This window comes from Rhamphochromis sp. 'chilingali' (genome assembly GCF_963969265.1).
Source record: "Rhamphochromis sp. 'chilingali' genome assembly, chromosome: 8".
NCBI classification, from domain to species: domain Eukaryota; kingdom Metazoa; phylum Chordata; class Actinopteri; order Cichliformes; family Cichlidae; genus Rhamphochromis; species Rhamphochromis sp. 'chilingali'.
Genome location: NC_137935.1, coordinates 29,674,864 through 29,693,089, shown reverse-complemented (window position 1 = coordinate 29,693,089; position 18,226 = coordinate 29,674,864). Strand labels below are relative to the sequence as shown.

General features: G+C 42.7%; 2 protein-coding genes and 1 long non-coding RNA gene across 6 annotated transcripts in view; 2 read left to right on the top strand and 1 right to left on the bottom strand.

Moving 5' to 3' along the window:
- Positions 1-18,226, bottom strand: part of igsf11 (immunoglobulin superfamily member 11) — a 134,690-nt gene that overhangs the window by 89,579 nt on the left and 26,885 nt on the right. The gene's annotated exons all lie outside the window — the stretch shown is intronic.
- LOC308401251 lies at positions 7,832-9,395 on the top strand. Its single transcript, XR_013972499.1, has 3 exons — positions 7,832-8,223; positions 8,313-8,376; positions 8,679-9,395. It is a non-coding gene; the product is annotated as an uncharacterized lncRNA (long non-coding RNA).
- On the top strand, positions 14,386-17,639 carry LOC308401248 (uncharacterized protein; the record flags this gene model as incomplete). 3 transcript variants are annotated; one of them, XM_080889387.1, is made up of 3 exons in its annotated part: positions 14,386-16,476; positions 16,571-16,634; positions 16,937-17,639. In XM_080889387.1, the coding sequence occupies one exon, from the start codon at positions 14,386-14,388 to the stop codon at positions 15,982-15,984; it is 1,599 nt and encodes a 532-aa protein (XP_080745513.1). In that variant the 3' UTR covers positions 15,985-16,476; positions 16,571-16,634; positions 16,937-17,639. The 3 variants fall into 3 exon arrangements, with proteins under 3 accessions (XP_080745513.1, XP_080745511.1, XP_080745512.1); XM_080889385.1 differs by having other exon boundaries at positions 14,386-16,481; XM_080889386.1 differs by lacking the exon at positions 16,571-16,634 and having other exon boundaries at positions 14,386-16,481.

Sequence of the window (18,226 nt, the reverse complement as noted above, 5' to 3'; positions counted from 1 at the left end):
ACAAATTTTAAAAAAAGCCCTCATGACGTCGTGATCATAGATCATTTTCTTACTGGGAATACAGGTCGGCGCAAGGCAGGCGAAAGTGGAGAGGGTGTTAAGAGATGTTTTCCTTTATGGAGAATGATTTGTTTGTTTTACGTTCCAGCTCGCAAGCCTCACGGGCCCTAACCTACATTACAGCACAATGACTATTAATCATTGATGCTCAGACCTTTTAATATCGCTCATATAAAATTTATCTACACGTGAACAAAACAAATGAAGAGTTGTGTTCTGAAACACTGCATATTCATTTTTTGGTGGAAAATGATCACCTGGTGATTATCAAGCCAAGTCTGGACCTAAGCAAGACATGCCTGTTTGTTCTGAGAATATAATATCGTTTCCAACTTAGCTGATGAATTTGAAAGTTACTTTATATAGTTACATTACTCTCAGACACATATCATGTCTTTTAAGGTTATTTACAGTTATGTAACTGTAATCTATAGCACTGTGCAAATGTTTTGAGCCACCCCTCATTTCTTTATGTGCTGCTTGGAAAATTAGAAATGCTCCATGAAAGAGCCTCTGCCATGTTTCACAGATGGCTGTGGACACTTACTATATAAGACCTGTTGACACTGATTTTGAGTCATTGTTTAGTTTGGCATACCTCACCTTTTTCCCTCTGTTTTCCCTCCTTACACATGGCTTTTTCGACAGCCACTCGTCCATTGAGAACATTTCTGATGAAGCATCGGTGAAACAGAAGATGGATCAGCTCAAGGGTCAAATCTCATGTTTACTGACAGGCCTTTGCTGGATTTTCCCCCCTATTTCTTAAGGGTGTGAATTCAGACACTTTTCATCAGCTTTTTAGGTCTGCCACTTCTTCTTTTGACCTCCACTGTTCCAGTTTCCTCAAATTTCTTTAAGGGCACACTGCACGCCATATCTATATGAAAGGTTTTTCTCTCATAGCTCCTTAGTAATCACCCTGTTGGTTCAAAAATACAATTTCATGCCTGCCAAACTGTGGTGTTTTTGGTATTCTTCATAGATACTACTGCTGAAGTCCACTTTAAAAATGTATAGCAGTCTAGCAGTTTGGAAGCTAAATAATAAAAAAAATGAAATGAAAGGTGGCTTGACACTTTTGCACAGTAGTGAAGCCGTGAAATGCTGACAGTTCGTTAGTTTATATGCATATCAAATTCATTTTCACAGTTTGTGCCTGCAAATCGTATTTTCAGAGTTTCTTTAGGTGTGAAGATTAAGATTGCCCTCTAACAAGTCAGTCAAACTAAAACTTTGTTCAGTCACATTAATGTTTCAAACCCTGGTGCAGCACCAGCTTCAACAAGGTTCTCAAAAATCCACTGCTCACACATTTTGGTATCAGCAGCATCAACTTCTTTCAGACTTTATTAGGTTGGATTATTAATTTCCCTTTTAACGTCAATAATATCTCAAAACCTACATATTATTTTTGTATCAGCTTGATGAACAACTTCTATGGAAACCTGAGTATCAGTGACGTGCTTTTCAGAAAAACAGTGAACACAAAAATGTATTTTTAGACCAAGTCCAAACACAGCAGCTGTCTCATTTGCATTTGTGATTATCAGAGACTATTTCTCTCATGTATTTCTTTTTACCATTGACAAGAAGCCACTGTACCGTCGCTGCTCGCTGTGCGCCATCAATCTTCAAACAATCTCTAGTCTTTGCTGCAATGTACTCCATATTTGTCACTTTTGAGACAGGCCCCAATTGTGTCTCCTGGATTGGACGCTCGGTGTCCGTTTCATTTTGACGACTTTGAGATAGCCAAGCACTTCACAAGTTACAGACGTGTCTGAAGTTCAATTTAAATGACCACTGGCTAAAACAAAAAAACATGCACTGCCTGAAATCTCACATGCACACACGACAACAGAGTTTTGAGGCCTGCTGCAATGAGTGTATGAATCCCAATATAGCAAAAGTGCCTATAAGAACCAGAAGAAGAAGAACAAGAGCTTGGTAGCTCTGGTTTTAACATTTTTTTATTAAAACAAACAAAGAAGCAAACAATGTATGAAGAACCACAATGGCATGAACGCACTCCTATCGGCTCTGCTTCACTTATCATTTGCATTATTTATTATGTTTACATACTTAACTTTTCCACCATTGTTTGCCCAAGTCTATTCAAGTCAGCTACATTTAGTTATAGTACAGCTATAAGGTATGGGGTCTTCACACACCCCCATTCTCTGCTAGCCATTGGGGCGGGGGGTCTGGGAGGAGATGTTAGCTGTCCGATTGGCCTCCCTGCTGCTGCGGAGCCTGGGACGGTCTGCTTGCCTCCACCCCGGGGAGAAGGGTAACATCTCTTGGGCCTGGGTTCTGTTTCCCCCTCTGGGGGCGAGGGTACCTGGACCCGGGGTATAGAGTATGTTTGGGGAGTGTGATTGTGTGTACATGTCCATTTATGTCAATCCTTACATTGGGTGAGTGCTGAGTGTTTGTATATGTGTGCATGAGGGTGGGAATGCATGTTTGTGTCTGTGTGTGCCTGTTTGTCTGTGTCTATATGCAGTGATGCCGGTAACGCGTTGCTTAGTAACGCGTTACTCCGAATATGACCCCTTTTTCAGTAACGACTAATCTAACGCGTTACTATTTCCATAACAGTAGTCAGATTAAAGTTACTTGTCCAAACCACTGTGCGTTACTATTTTTTTTAAGCAAAAAGATTTGGTTTTTTCTTTTCGTCTCAGCGGATGACAAACGCATACGTGTCGTGAAACGTCACATAAGCGACAGGTCACGTTTCCCGCTCACAAGCAGCCAGCGACGTAAAAAAGTGTAAACAACAATGGAGGGAGAGAGATGTTCGTTCTTTAGCTGGAAATATGGTCACTATTTTGAGTTTCTGTCAACTAAAGATTTAAATATTAAGGTTCGTTGTACACTCTGTGTTGGCGAAAAAGTGTTATCTACCTTCAAAAACACTACGTCAAACTTAAAGAAACATTTGGAGTCGCAGCACAGCACAGTCAAACTCACAGAGAGAGTCCCACCAAGTGGTCCGAAGCAGAGAGCCGTGACTTCCGCAGAAGGTCCTACACCCCCCAAACAACAAAAGTTGGACTTTGGTGCAAAACCAGTAAGTGATGAAGAATTGAAGAAGTTGGTCGCGCAGTATATTGTAGAAGAAATGCTACCTATAAACACTGTTGACTCGCCCTCGTTTCGTGCCATAATAAAAAAGATCCCTACTTCTGTTAATGCCGAGCTGCCTCACCGAACGACTTTTACTTCTTACTTGGAGAAGGAGTTTACAGAAATGGAGAGAAATTTGAAGGCCACACTGAATGAGATTGACTTTGTTTCAACTACCGCGGATATTTGGACTGCTAACAACAGAAGCTATATGGGAGTAACGCTCCACTGGATCAGTAGAACCACATTAGAGCGTCACAAGGTTGCATTAGCATGTAGGCGAATTCGTGGTAGACACACGTATGATGTCATTGGTACAGAAATCGAAAACATCCACTCCTCTTATGGATTACTCAACAAAGTAGTTGCAACAGTTACTGATAATGGATCCAACTTTGTTAAGGCGTTTCAAGTTTATCATCCTGTCACGGAGTCCGATGATGAGACGGAGGAGGAAGAGTCCATCCCCAAAGACGATGATGTCACTTTTTCTGATCTGTCAGAAATCCTCTCGGCTGAGAATGAAAGTGATGGTCAGCTGTCTCTTCCCCCGCACCGCAGGTGTGCTTCGCACACCATCAACATAATTTGCACACGTGATGTGGAGAAACATTTAACAACCAATGCAGAGAGCAGGGCTGTGTATAGGAGCAGCACAGCAAAATGCACAGCTCTTTGGACCAAATCGAGTAGATCTACACTTGCATCAGAAACAGTGGAAGAAATCAGCAAAAGAAAGCTCCTAATACCAACATCCACAAGGTGGAATTCCTTTTTTGATGCTGTAAAGAGAATTGCAGAAATCCCCATGGGTGAGCTGAATACTCTGTGCACAAAGCTAGGACTGAAGTGCTTCAAAGATCAAGAATACCAGTTCCTGCATGAGTACTGCATGGCCATGAAACCTCTGACTGCAGCACTGGACATTTTACAAGGCGACTGTCCATATGGAACTTTACTACCAACACTTGAAGTTCTGATGCAGAAGACCCAGGCTGTGAAAGATGACCTCTCCAGGATGACTGCAGGCCTTCCAGATGCCATTGTACAGGTACGCTCTATCTTGAAATTAGTCAGATTTTTTGCTTCATACAATTCACAAACATGGAACAGAATATTAATTATCATTGAAAAATAAGATTAAAACAATTAAAATGTTTACAAGTAACCTAAAACAAAATAAATCCATAATACTGATCTCATATTAGGCATGGTTTGCAAATAATTCAATAACATAATAAATTGTAGGCATAAAAATATCAATTATGTTTTTTAGGCTATTCAGACTCGTTTCGCCGGTGTGCTGGATGACAAAGATGCCCTTCTTGCAGCTGCCAGTTGTCCAAAATTCAAACTCCGATGGCTGAGAGATGCAGGAAGGAGGGAGCGAGTAAAACAGCTTCTGACAGCAGAGTGTTGCACCACTGCTCCTCTGGCAAAAAACCCTGCCAGTGTGCCCAGTGCTACTACATCTAGCAGCCAAGGTGAGATGGACTTTTTCACTTTTGAGGCAGAGCCAGAGGAGGAGACCTATTCTGCAGAAAAAGAAGTCATGGACTACCTGATGTCAGGCTACGACCTTCAGATTCTGCATAAATTTTCAAGCATAAAGACAATTTTTTTAAAGTATAACACTCCAACCCCATCAAGTGCTCCTGTGGAGCGACTTTTTAGTCTGGGAGGTTTGGTGCTCACGCCTAAAAGAAATCGACTTTCTGACAAAAGGTTTGAGAAGCTTCTGTTAATGAGGTACAACCACTGGTTTACTCGCTCCACTCTACTGTTTCCCCCATAACATGCGATGACAACATATACTGAAAAAACAGAGAATGGGGAATCCAATTTAAATAACTATTTACAAGTAATTGAATTAAGTTTATCAAAGTCACTTAATAAACTTATTAAAGTTTTCAAGTTGATTAACTTAAAACAATTACCTGCAAGGAAGTAAGGCAATTTAAGTTGGACCTGCAGTCTCTTTTTTTTTTTTTTTTCATAAGATTAGTCCAAAGTTACAAAAGCGGACAATAGTGCTTACATGTGGATGGTATAAAAAGTATCTTAAGGGAAGTCAAGAAAGACTCTTTGTTTGTTTGTTTGTTTTTTTATAAAAAGTATTTATGTTAAGTGAAGTAACAAGACTGTCTTTATTTTCATACAAACAAGTATTTCTGTCAGGAAAAAAGTTTTAAGTTCAACTTCAAATGTCAGGAGATATATTGTTGACATTACTGTTAAAATACACTTCCAATAAAGTGAGTATTGGCAAAATCGGTTGATGTTTTTATGTTGAGGCAGTGGGGAGTGTTATTGGCAGCTTCTGAAAGTAACTAATAAAGTAACTAGTAATCTAACTTAGTTACTTTAAAAATAAAGTAATCAGTAAAGTAACTAAGTTACTTTTGGAAGGAGTAATCAGTAGTCCGTAATATATTACTTTTTCAAAGTAACTGTGGCAACACTGTCTATATGTCAGGTCAGGTCTTAGACTCCACCTCTCTTGGAACTCCCAGGCCCTCCAAGGCCTATCTCCCCTCACCACACTCCCTGCCGGTGACTGATGCCCTTAGGGGTCGGTGCATTGGTGGTTCTTGGTGTCCGGGGCTGGGCACTCAGGTATGTACCGGCTCACTCCCAGTGGCTACCTGGCGGGGCCTGGCGCCTGTTGCTCGGTCAGGCCTCCTCCGGGGTGCGGGGGGCCCTCGGGCCTCTGGCCTCTGGGCCTGCGGCTCGGTTCACTCTGGCACAGCTGGCTGCCGGCAGAGCCGGCGAGCACGCCGGTGCAGCCCCCTCTAGCTTCTGCTCGGTGGCCGCTGGGTGACGCCTCGTCTGGGGATCCTCAGCCCTTCCCATGAGGGTGGCACGGATGCCCCTCCGGTGGTCCTCTTTGGGCTCTCGTGCTCTGGGAGCCTCTGGATGTCTGGGGCCTGGGTCTCCTCCATGCCTGCTTCATGCCCTGGGGGACGGGGCTATGGCTCGTTACATCCTCTTGCAGACCATTACATGTGGAAACCATTTGAATACAAGCGCGCTGATCCACACAGGTGTGCACACGGGTGTTCACTGCTCGTAGACTTAAATTACACCTTTCTTGGCTGCTACTTCAAAGCACATTGTGCGCTGTCTGTCCTGCATGCTGCACAACAACATTGAATATTCAGTATTTACTGCTGTTTACACTTAGCTAGATTAATGCGATGGTGTTGTGTTTAGTATGTTGCTTTGGTTTTTGTTTTTTTGTTTTTTTGCTTGTTTTCTATTCTGCCTCTCTCAACAGGTGATCCAGGAGATTTTTTTTTCTCCCCCCCTTTCTCACTGTCCCTCTCCCCTTCTGTTTTTCTTTTCCTTCCTCTTTCTTTCTCCCTTTCCTATCCCTCACTCATGTCTGTCCCGTCTGTAACATCTGAAAATAAAATATAATAAACAATAAAAACAAAGGTCGATCAAATGGACCAATACGGCAATGCCATGATGATCCATTTGGCAAAGTAAATCCATTGGGTATCCTTGTTGGTCTTCAGACAACAATTCTGATGGCTAAAGAACCAAATGGGACAGGCAAAAAAAAAAAAGTTATAGTACAGCTAATTCGATGTGATCGTGTCTCTTTGAATGTTTCATGGGTCTTGGGGAACTATCGATCCTTGATCTCAAAATCATGCACGTTTAAAAATGGAAACCTCACAACCTCCACACTGCAAAAGCCAGTTGGTCTAGTTTTCACGTAGCGTTTCACATTGGCAGTATTTTTTTCTTCAGACACATGCATCAAAGGCATTTAAAATAAAGCTCAAATATCTCATTTAAAAAAAAATGAACCACCTCAGAAATCAAAGCTCTTACAAATTCCAGATCTAAGGCCAATGCAGAATCATCATTTAATCCAGACAGTCATTATAACTGCGGAGAAAAACATCTCCAGAGGTCAATTAACCCGATGAGTGAACTGAGAACCCTCCAGTGGAGGCATCAAATAAGCCAATATAGCAAAGACAACACACACACACACACACACACACACGAGCAGGCCAAGATAATAATGACATGACAAAGAAGCACTTGATAAACTGACACATGCTGTTTAATTCTCTCTGTCTCTGTTAAACATACTCTCTCTCACACACTGTACACATTAGCAAACAGATTGCTGTCCTTTAATCGCACGTCATCTTTTAATTGGAATAAGTGTGAAAGAAATAAAGGCAGTTAGATTGGCTCAGTCTGGCAGAGACGCCTTAGAGCACGAGTGCTGGAACGAACTTCATATATTCACATATGTTTTAATCATAAGGTCTTTTTACAGTCAGCCTGGAAGCGGAGGTAGCCAGATTATTATTTTTACAATCTCCATCAAAATCAGCCCAAAATCAGCGGAAATTTTACATGATTTACTGTTGGCTTAATTGAACAGTAGATAAAAACACTCAATCTCTGAAGAGACTAAATTATCAGGTAAACCTAAATTATATACCCAAAGGTAATAGATAATAGATGTAAAACTTTAATAGTTGACATATCTCAAATACAACAATTTAACTGGCCATGCCAACAACTGATTACATAGCACTGATTTATACATTGCCTTTGTAACCCACATAAAATGGGGGTACCACTTTAAGGACTGATATGAGGAGAGATGGACAGCCTGCCCAACCAATCGAAATGCACAGGTCCCAGTATGTTTTGACCAATGGGAGAGCAGTCTGCCGCTGTATGTCCCACCTACGTGCTCTGTGTTTGCTGCTATGTGTGGAGGTAGTCGCGTGCTGGCAGGAGAAAAGAGAGACTGAAGCTTTTGAGCTGGAAAAAAAGTATTAGATATAAGTTGCAACCAACTGTGTTGCACATAAGTTCACTGGTTATCAGCTACCTTTCATGTTAAAAGTAGCCACAGTGAGTAAGCAGGCAAATGCTGCATTTTTCTGGTGACTTTAAAAAGTACCGCGTGGAGCTAAACTGTTAGCCTTTGTTAGCTCTGGTTGCTATCAACTGCCTGGAAGTTCATCTCAATCTGCTTCCAGAAGTAAGGTAACACTTGAAGCGCAACTTATGTTTATTTTTCCTTCATGTCGTATTACGGTTATTAAAGAGAAAACATGTCCTGTTACGTTATTTAGAGCCCTGCATTTTCCGACCGAGAGACACTATGCCATTGTCTTCGGCCGTGATGCGCTGAGATCGGTGAGCACATGTTGTATGTCTCAGTTAGTTCATGTCTGTTTCACATTTTATCGTTGAGAAACTGAATTAATCTCAATTGTTTGATTAATAATTGTCGCATATGCGACATATATGCATATGCACTGACTTTACTTGGTTTAATGCATAGTTTATGTAAGAGAGATGTTTTATTTTTGCAAAATTGAGTATTTTTATTGCAAATTTATGTTGAATGTGATTTAAACAAAATCCTAAGTTGTGAATTATAGCTAGAACAGCATAATTAATATTTGAATTGCTCTTCTGACCCTGTCTGTTGACAGGTCAGGTTTTTTTTGTATGCTGAATTGTTCCTGAGGTGGATTCCTCCGGTGAAATAGATGGCGAGCCTTCCCACCTGGACTTAGAGAGACTGAGATTCGCTTCTTTTCCACTTGATGATCTGCTGCACCTTGCGGTGTGGTAGGACTGTATCACTCACACTTTCACGCACAGCTGGTTATACATAAGACCACTGACTGACATTCTTTCATCCCTATTTTCTTTCACACCCTGGGAATTTTTTGGACTTTACCCCTTGGACATTTTTTATTTGGGACTTTAAATAATGAGCTGTTGTGTAGAGCATTCTCCACATGTGAAAAGAGTGTGAAATTTTCATTTGAATGTGCATTGGATTTGTGTAATCTGTTTCTATAAGAGTTAAGGAGTCAGGTTACTAGGGTGCACCCGAGCATTGAAACCCGAGCATTGAAACCCGAGCATTGAAACCCGAACATTGAAAACCAAAAATAACACTTGGCCAAGTCATTGCTTTAGTAGTTTGTGTTTTACTTTTCTTTTAATTTTTGTAAGTTTCCTTTCTACCATTGTAAAGTGTCTTTAACCTGTGCTTGTCAACCTTATGGTTTATGTCACTAAAGTTGGCTGGTTCTTTTGAGTTACATTCTTGTCTCTGTGTCTCATTTGAACACACCCCTGTGCTCCTATAGTCGAGCCTATTGGCCCATTGATATATTCTTTTCAACAATTCCCCTTACTGTGTTACAGTGAGAGCTTTGGCGAGCCAGCCAGGAGCATGGTTGTGTGTGTTTAAGTGCTAGACAATTTGTGTGTGGTGTTTAAAAGTGCTTAATCTGAGCTATAACTTCTAGAGAGAAAATGGATGTTGTGCTAAGTGAATCCGTCAGAATTCCCAATTCTGTAGTTGTTAGTGGGATCACAGGATCAGAGACTGATGAGGAAGTGTCCACTTTCCTCCAAAAATATGGTTCCATCAACCGTTACTTTCGTCTAGACGATCCTGAGTCAGATTACCATAAGCACATGATCATCGAGTTTACACATGAGACTGCCATGCACACATTGGAGCCACTGTTACCTCTGCGGCTTCCAAGTACAACCCAAGCAGGCATCGTGTATGAGTTAAAGGCCTTAGGAAGTGTTTACTCCCTTGATGCCAGAAACAAAGCCACTAAAATGTACATGGAACAGCTCCGTGAAATTGCCAAACTGAGTGGAAATTCATTAGAGGAGATGTTAAAGGAAGAACTTAAAAATCTGGTTTCATCGGCAGGAAGTGCTATTTCCCAGTCATCTCAAACTGGTCCAGAATCCTCAACTGTACAGAGCCCACTTCCACAGAAAGACTTAACCAGCAAGGGAGACGTTTCATTTTCTGAGGACCCTCAATCAGGTGTACCTCTAGACTCCACAGTTTTGACATCACCAAATAACGCAAGTAAATCTCTTACCTCTCCCAATTTCAGTGAAAACCTGACTGATTTCAGCCCCTCACAGACTCTTCCAGCTTCTTCTGGGGCCGCTTCTAGCCCCATAATTGATGTTAATCCAACTGCTGTTCAGCGAGTAGTTGTTGAGCATGTAGTGCGCAGCAATGAGAGCTCACCCCAGTTCGCATCATCTGGTAGACTCAGGGCTTATTCGGGCAAGAGCCCACGTCCTAGCCATGAGGCAGATTATGATACGTGGCGAGCTAGTGTTGAAATCCTTATTAGAGATCCTTCTGTGTCTGATCTGCACTGCACACATCGTATACTTGACAGTCTGCTTCCTCCTGCTTCCGAGATGATTAAACATCTGAGTCCACAGTCTAGACCCTCTGCCTATCTTGAGTTGCTTGACTCTGCCTACGGAACAGTCGAAGATGGTGATGAGCTGCATGCTAGGTTCATGAGCACATTTCAAAATGATGGAGAGAGAGCTTCTGTTTTCCTGCAGAGGCTGCACACTGCATTAAGTAGAGCCATGAGACGTGGTGGTGTGTCCGCTCATGATTTTAACCAACAGCTCTTAAAGCAGTTCATTCGAGGTTGTTGGGAGAATGCACTAATAATCGATCTTCAGCTAGAACAAAAAAAAGAAAACCCACCTTCCTTTGCAGAGCTGCTGCTTCTTCTTAGGACAGAAGAAGATAAACAGGCTGCAAAACTGAGCCGCATGAGGCAGCATTTTAGTCATGCTAAGTCTGCCCAAAACTCTAGAAAGCAGCACGCCACGTCACACGTGCAACTCGCTCACACCACCAATAATCTGGTGGACAAATCTGATCTTGAGACGCTAAAGCAACAAGTTGCTGACCTCAGCATTCAGCTTAACAGTCTTGTATCTGAGAATCATAAGACGAAACAACCTAAGCAGCAAAAAGCGAGGTCCGTCACACCTGACACCCACGGTGTGAAACCAAAAGTGGCCAGTCAGCATCCCTCCACATTTAAAGCTAACAGTAGACCACGTCCATGGTACTGTTTCCAGTGTGGGGAGGATGGCCATGTCGTCTCAGTTTGTGATAAAGCGCCAAACCCTTCCCTTGTAGCAGCTAAGAAAAGACAGCTGAAAGAAAAACAGGCTGCTTGGGAAGCCTCTAATGCTTCTCGAAGTGAGGCACATTTAAACTGAAGCCTACTCCCATAGAGGGACATATGGGAGTGGAGTCTCGCAATGTCAGTCCCAAAATCCTGAAACCTGCCATTAAAAACGTTAAAGTGGAAGGATCAAAATTTCCACATGGCCTTGTAGGAACTAAGACCACAGCTCAAGTAACTATTGCAGGAAGAGACACAAACTGTCTTTTGGACACGGGTTCACAAGTCACAACTGTACCCCAGTCTTTTTATGAAGAACATCTTGCAGATCTGACCATTCATCCCTTAAATGAGTTGCTTGAAGTGGAGGGTGCCAATGGCCAGTCTGTCCCTTACTTAGGATATGTTGAGCTTACCATCACCTTTCCTAAAGAGTTTGTAGGCTCTGATATTGATGTTCACACTCTGGCCTTGGTTATCCCCCATCTCCGCTCTACAGCCCATGAGCAGGTACTCATAGGCACAAACACCCTTGATGCCCTCTATGCTAATTACCAGAAGCTTTCAGCCTTTGTTTAATGGGTATCAAGCAGTTCTCCAAATACTTGAGATGCGACAAAGAAACTTTAACTCTGGTAGCCTTGGTTGTGCAAAACTGACAGGTAAGATGCCTGCAGTCGTTCCTGCAGGACAGACTGTTGTCCTGGAGGCCTCTGTCAATGTAAATCCCGTGAACATGCAAAGAGATGCTGTCCTTGAACATCCTTCAGCTTCTTCACTACCAAATGGCTTGCTAGTTTCAGCAATTGCAGTCACTTTACCACGCAAACGTCAGTGTCTTCTCCCTGTCGTAGTGAGAAATGAAACCAACCATGACATTGTCATACCCCCCAAAACACCTTTGGCAGATGTTAATGCTATCTTGCAAGTGCTACACAAAGAGCAAACTGTCAGAGAACCAGACTGCTCTAAATTTCAAGCTAAGTCTTCCTCAGAACTGAGCTTTGATTTTGGAGATTCGCCCTTACCCACTGAATGGAAGGAGCGAGTTACAAACATGTTAAACGACATGCCAAATGTCTTCTCTCAGAACGAATTGGACTTTGGACACACTGACAAAGTCAAACACCATATCAAACTCAGTGATGAGACACCCTTTAAACAAAGAGCACGTCCCATACACCCCAATGATGTGGATGCTGTGAGACAACATCTACAGGAACTCCTTGATTCTGGTGTTATACGAGAATCTGAGTCCCCGTTTGCTTCCCCCATTGTTGTCGTTCGTAAAAAGAATGGCTCTGTTCGTCTGTGTGTAGACTACAGAAAGCTGAACCTGCAGACCATCAAAGATGCTTATGCCCTTCCAAAATTGGAAGATGCATTCAGTGCTCTTGCGGGTTCTAAGTGGTTTTCGGTCCTAGACCTCAAGTCTGGATACTACCAGGTTGAGATGGAGGAAGCAGACAAGAATAAGACCGCATTTGTTTGCCCACTTGGATTTTGGGAATTTAATAGGATGCCCCAGGGGATCACAAATGCGCCTTCGACGTTCCAGAGATTGATGGAGAAGTGTGTAGGAGATATGAATCTCAAAGAGGTTCTGGTGTTCATTGATGACCTGATTGTCTTCTCATCATCCCTGGAGGAACATGAACAGCGTTTGAAACATGTCCTGCAACGACTGATGTCATATGGCTTGAAACTGGCACCAGAAAAGTGCAAATTCTTTCAGACCTCGGTAAAATACCTTGGTCACATTGTTTCCGCAAGAGGAGTAGAGACTGACCCTGACAAAGTTGAGGCCTTAAAGACCTGGCCTATCCCCACAAATCTTAAGGAACTTCAGTCCTTTTTAGGATTTGCTGGATATTATCGAAGGTTTATTCAGGGCTACTCTATCATTGTCAGACCACTTAACGAACTAACCTCGGGCTACCCACCAATTAGGAAGCGGAACAACAAGCCAAGGACACACGCAAATTCAGAGTATCGCAACCCAAAGGAACCTTTTGGTCAGCGTTGGACACCTCAATGTCAGGAGGCCTTTGACCAAATAATAGCAAAGCTAACCTCCGCTCCAATCTTGGGATTTGCAGACCCCCAGCTTCCATATGTTTTACATACGGACGCCAGTACCATTGGCCTTGGTGCTGCCTTATATCAGGTACAAGATGGACAGTCCAGGGTCATAGCTTTTGCAAGTCGTGGTCTTTCAAAGAGTGAGAGAAAGTACCCAGCCCATAAGCTGGAGTTTTTGGCCCTTAAGTGGGCAGTCACGGAAAAATTCTCTGACTACCTATATGGTACAGACTTTGTAGTAGTGACTGACAGCAACCCTCTTACATACATCTTGACCTCTGCAAAGCTTGATGCAACAGGGTATAGGTGGCTGTCCAGTCTTTCCACCTATTCATTTAGTCTTCAGTACAGAGCGGGAAAACAAAATATGGATGCTGATGCGCTCTCGCGTCGTCCTCACAGTCCACCAGAGGATGATTATGCATCTAAGAAGGAGAGTGAGAGAATCCGGCAGTTCACACTGTACCATCTGAGCAACCCTGAGAGTCCAGAGACTGTTCCCTTGGATGTAATTCAGGCTATTTGTGAGCGCCATATGGTCACCTCAGCCGTAGCTAATGTTGGATCCACCACTTCTGGGTTGACCTTAGTTGAATCCCTCACTCACCAGTCCACAGCTATTCCTGACTGCTTCCAACAGGAGCAAGTGGATGGGCTTCCCATTGCCCACTCAATTTCTGAGGAGGAGTTGAGGCAAAAGCAGACATTGGACCCTGCTATCAATGCAGTGATTGTACTCTTGGAGACTGGCGAAACTCCACCTCCCAGCCTTAGGTTAGAGCTACCAGAACTTCCCCTGTTACTCAGAGAGTTAAATCGGCTTGAAATACAGAACGGGGTGCTCTACCGTAAGCGGCAAGATGGTCCCAACACCTCATATCAGCTTGTGCTCCCTGAGGAGCTAAGAGCCACAGCACTTACAAGCCTTCATCATGATATGGGCCATCTTGGAGTCGAACGAACAGTAGACTTGGCAAGGGCCAGATTTTATTGGCCGAAAATGCACATGACCATAGAAAAAATGGTCAAATCTTGTGAGCGATGTATTCGTCGAAAAATGCCTCCAGAGAAAGCTGCTCCATTGATAAACATTAAGACCTGCAGACCTCTCGAACTAGTGTGCATGGACTTTTTATCAATAGAGCCAGATCGCTCAAACACGAAAGATGTATTGGTCATAACTGACCATTTCACAAAGTATGCTGTGGCAGTGCCAACTCCAAATCAACGAGCACAGACTGTAGCAAAGTGTCTCTGGGACAACTTCATTGTCCATTATGGTTTTCCCGAAAAGCTTCTTAGTGATCAGGGTCCTGACTTTGAATCAAAGACCATCAAGGAACTCTGTGAACTTACTGGCATGAAGAAAGTGCGTACAACCCCCTACCACCCTAGAGGGAATCCGGTTGAGAGATTCAACCGCACTCTTCTCCAGATGCTTGGGACACTGGATCGGTCAGATAAACTCCACTGGAGAGACTTCGTCAAGTCTCTGGTACATGCTTATAATTGTACGAAGAGTGACGTGACTGGATTTTCCCCCTATGAATTGATGTTTGGGAGGCAACCAAGACTGCCCATTGACTTAATCTTTAGGTTGCCCACTAATGCTACTAAGCAGACTCATTCCCAGTACGTCGGTAACCTAAAATCTCGTTTGGAAGAAAGCTACCGGATTGCCACAAATAATGCACAAAAGAATGCAGGTCGCAACAAAGCCAGATTTGACCGACGAGTGGTTGAATCAACATTGCAGAGTGGAGACAGAGTTCTTGTACGAAATGTGAAGCTGCGTGGAAAACATAAGCTGGCAGATAAGTGGGAAACGGATGTTTATATTGTCCTTAAGCGAGCTGGAGAAATGCCGGTCTACACAGTTAAACCTGAGGGTAAAGATGGACCTGTGCGAACTCTACATCGTGACTTGCTTCTCCCATGTGGATTTCTGTCAGCAGCTGCAGAACCCGAGACAGTCAAAACCCATCCAAACAGGAGACCCAGAACAAGGCAGTGTTCCGTTGTCGAGGGTGAAGATGAAATTCCCTCTGATATGGATGATGTATCTGATTGGACATTTCGCCCTCTCATTACATCAAAGTCCGATGTATATGTCCCAGTACATGAAACTCACAAGTTGAGTAAACCTCCTTGTGTGGTCAGACAATCAGCAGAACCAGAGGTGCCTACAGTTTCACTTCCACCTGATCCTCCTGCCACTAAATCCCTTGTAGAGGAAGGTGAAGGAATGATTCAGGATGTACCTGAACGTGACAACTCACCTGACCGTGACAACTCACCTGACCGTGACAACTCACCTGAACGTGACAACTCACCTGAAGCAAACATACTGCATGGGCTTGACTCAGCCAAAGGACTTCCTCAAAGTTCAGAATTGCAGCAGTCTGAGGAAGCTCCTCAAGATGATGGGATGAGCTCTGATGCAGCATGTGAAGAAGGATTAAGTGATGTGAACAGACCTGTTACTGAACAGCCTGAACCTGTGATGATCCAGAATAATGGACTTCAAGATGCTGAGCCATCTCTTCGTCGTTCTAACAGATTGCAAGCAAAGCCCAAGAGACTGCATTATGTGACACTTGGGAATCCTCTGATAACGGTGGTGAATTCTCTTTTTCAAGGCCTAAGTGAGGCATTGACTAGCTCTTTAAATGGATTTGAAGATCCAACTAGTAATTATGTTGGAAAGGTCAAAGCAGTGTAACTCAGTGCCACCCTGCAGATGCCCAGGGACGGGCATACCATCAAGAGGGGAGGGTGTAACCCACATAAAATGGGGGTACCACTTTAAGGACTGATATGAGGAGAGATGGACAGCCTGCCCAACCAATCGAAATGCACAGGTCCCAGTATGTTTTGACCAATGGGAGAGCAGTCTGCCGCTGTATGTCCCACCTACGTGCTCTGTGTTTGCTGCTATGTGTGGAGGTAGTCGCGTGCTGGCAGGAGAAAAGAGAGACTGAAGCTTTTGAGCTGGAAAAAAAGTATTAGATATAAGTTGCAACCAACTGTGTTGCACATAAGTTCACTGGTTATCAGCTACCTTTCATGTTAAAAGTAGCCACAGTGAGTAAGCAGGCAAATGCTGCATTTTTCTGGTGACTTTAAAAAGTACCGCGTGGAGCTAAACTGTTAGCCTTTGTTAGCTCTGGTTGCTATCAACTGCCTGGAAGTTCATCTCAATCTGCTTCCAGAAGTAAGGTAACACTTGAAGCGCAACTTATGTTTATTTTTCCTTCATGTCGTATTACGGTTATTAAAGAGAAAACATGTCCTGTTACGTTATTTAGAGCCCTGCATTTTCCGACCGAGAGACACTATGCCATTGTCTTCGGCCGTGATGCGCTGAGATCGGTGAGCACATGTTGTATGTCTCAGTTAGTTCATGTCTGTTTCACATTTTATCGTTGAGAAACTGAATTAATCTCAATTGTTTGATTAATAATTGTCGCATATGCGACATATATGCATATGCACTGACTTTACTTGGTTTAATGCATAGTTTATGTAAGAGAGATGTTTTATTTTTGCAAAATTGAGTATTTTTATTGCAAATTTATGTTGAATGTGATTTAAACAAAATCCTAAGTTGTGAATTATAGCTAGAACAGCATAATTAATATTTGAATTGCTCTTCTGACCCTGTCTGTTGACAGGTCAGGTTTTTTTTGTATGCTGAATTGTTCCTGAGGTGGATTCCTCCGGTGAAATAGATGGCGAGCCTTCCCACCTGGACTTAGAGAGACTGAGATTCGCTTCTTTTCCACTTGATGATCTGCTGCACCTTGCGGTGTGGTAGGACTGTATCACTCACACTTTCACGCACAGCTGGTTATACATAAGACCACTGACTGACATTCTTTCATCCCTATTTTCTTTCACACCCTGGGAATTTTTTGGACTTTACCCCTTGGACATTTTTTATTTGGGACTTTAAATAATGAGCTGTTGTGTAGAGCATTCTCCACATGTGAAAAGAGTGTGAAATTTTCATTTGAATGTGCATTGGATTTGTGTAATCTGTTTCTATAAGAGTTAAGGAGTCAGGTTACTAGGGTGCACCCGAGCATTGAAACCCGAGCATTGAAACCCGAACATTGAAAACCAAAAATAACACTTGGCCAAGTCATTGCTTTAGTAGTTTGTGTTTTACTTTTCTTTTAATTTTTGTAAGTTTCCTTTCTACCATTGTAAAGTGTCTTTAACCTGTGCTTGTCAACCTTATGGTTTATGTCACTAAAGTTGGCTGGTTCTTTTGAGTTACATTCTTGTCTCTGTGTCTCATTTGAACACACCCCTGTGCTCCTATAGTCGAGCCTATTGGCCCATTGATATATTCTTTTCAACAATTCCCCTTACTGTGTTACACCTTGATTATGAGGAAGGAGGCGATAGACTGTGTCCTTAAAGAGCTGAAATCAGTCACTTTTGTGTGCTTATGATGGTCCAAGCGGTGTATTTGAGTCCTCGAATTAAGGGTTAGATTAAGGGTTCAAAAAACTTGATCAGGAAGTAGTGAAAATGTTAATTCATCTCTATTCATTCTGAAATGTGCTAAAGTTTGTGTCCTGATCAAAGAGATATAATGAATTCTATACAAAACAGCAGGCTCATGATAAATCTGTGTTTTATACCATGTAATCTATGTTAGCCATTCCTACAGTTTTCAGCTCAAACCCTTGTCACGACTGCTGTCATAATGTTGTCTAATATGCAAATCTTAGTGTGGAGATGCCTCTCCGTGACTGATCCAGAGGACAGACCATACAGATTGGCTAACTAGCTGGAGATGAATTATATGATGACACCACGATGGACTGTTTTTCACTCATCCTATGTAGGGGTGGACTGCCTTTTTGTTTGGTTATAGTTTTCTCCTGTTTTCATAGTTAGGGAGCCAAGTTGTTGTCATTTGGTTTGATTCTTTTGATTAGGTTAGTTTGGTA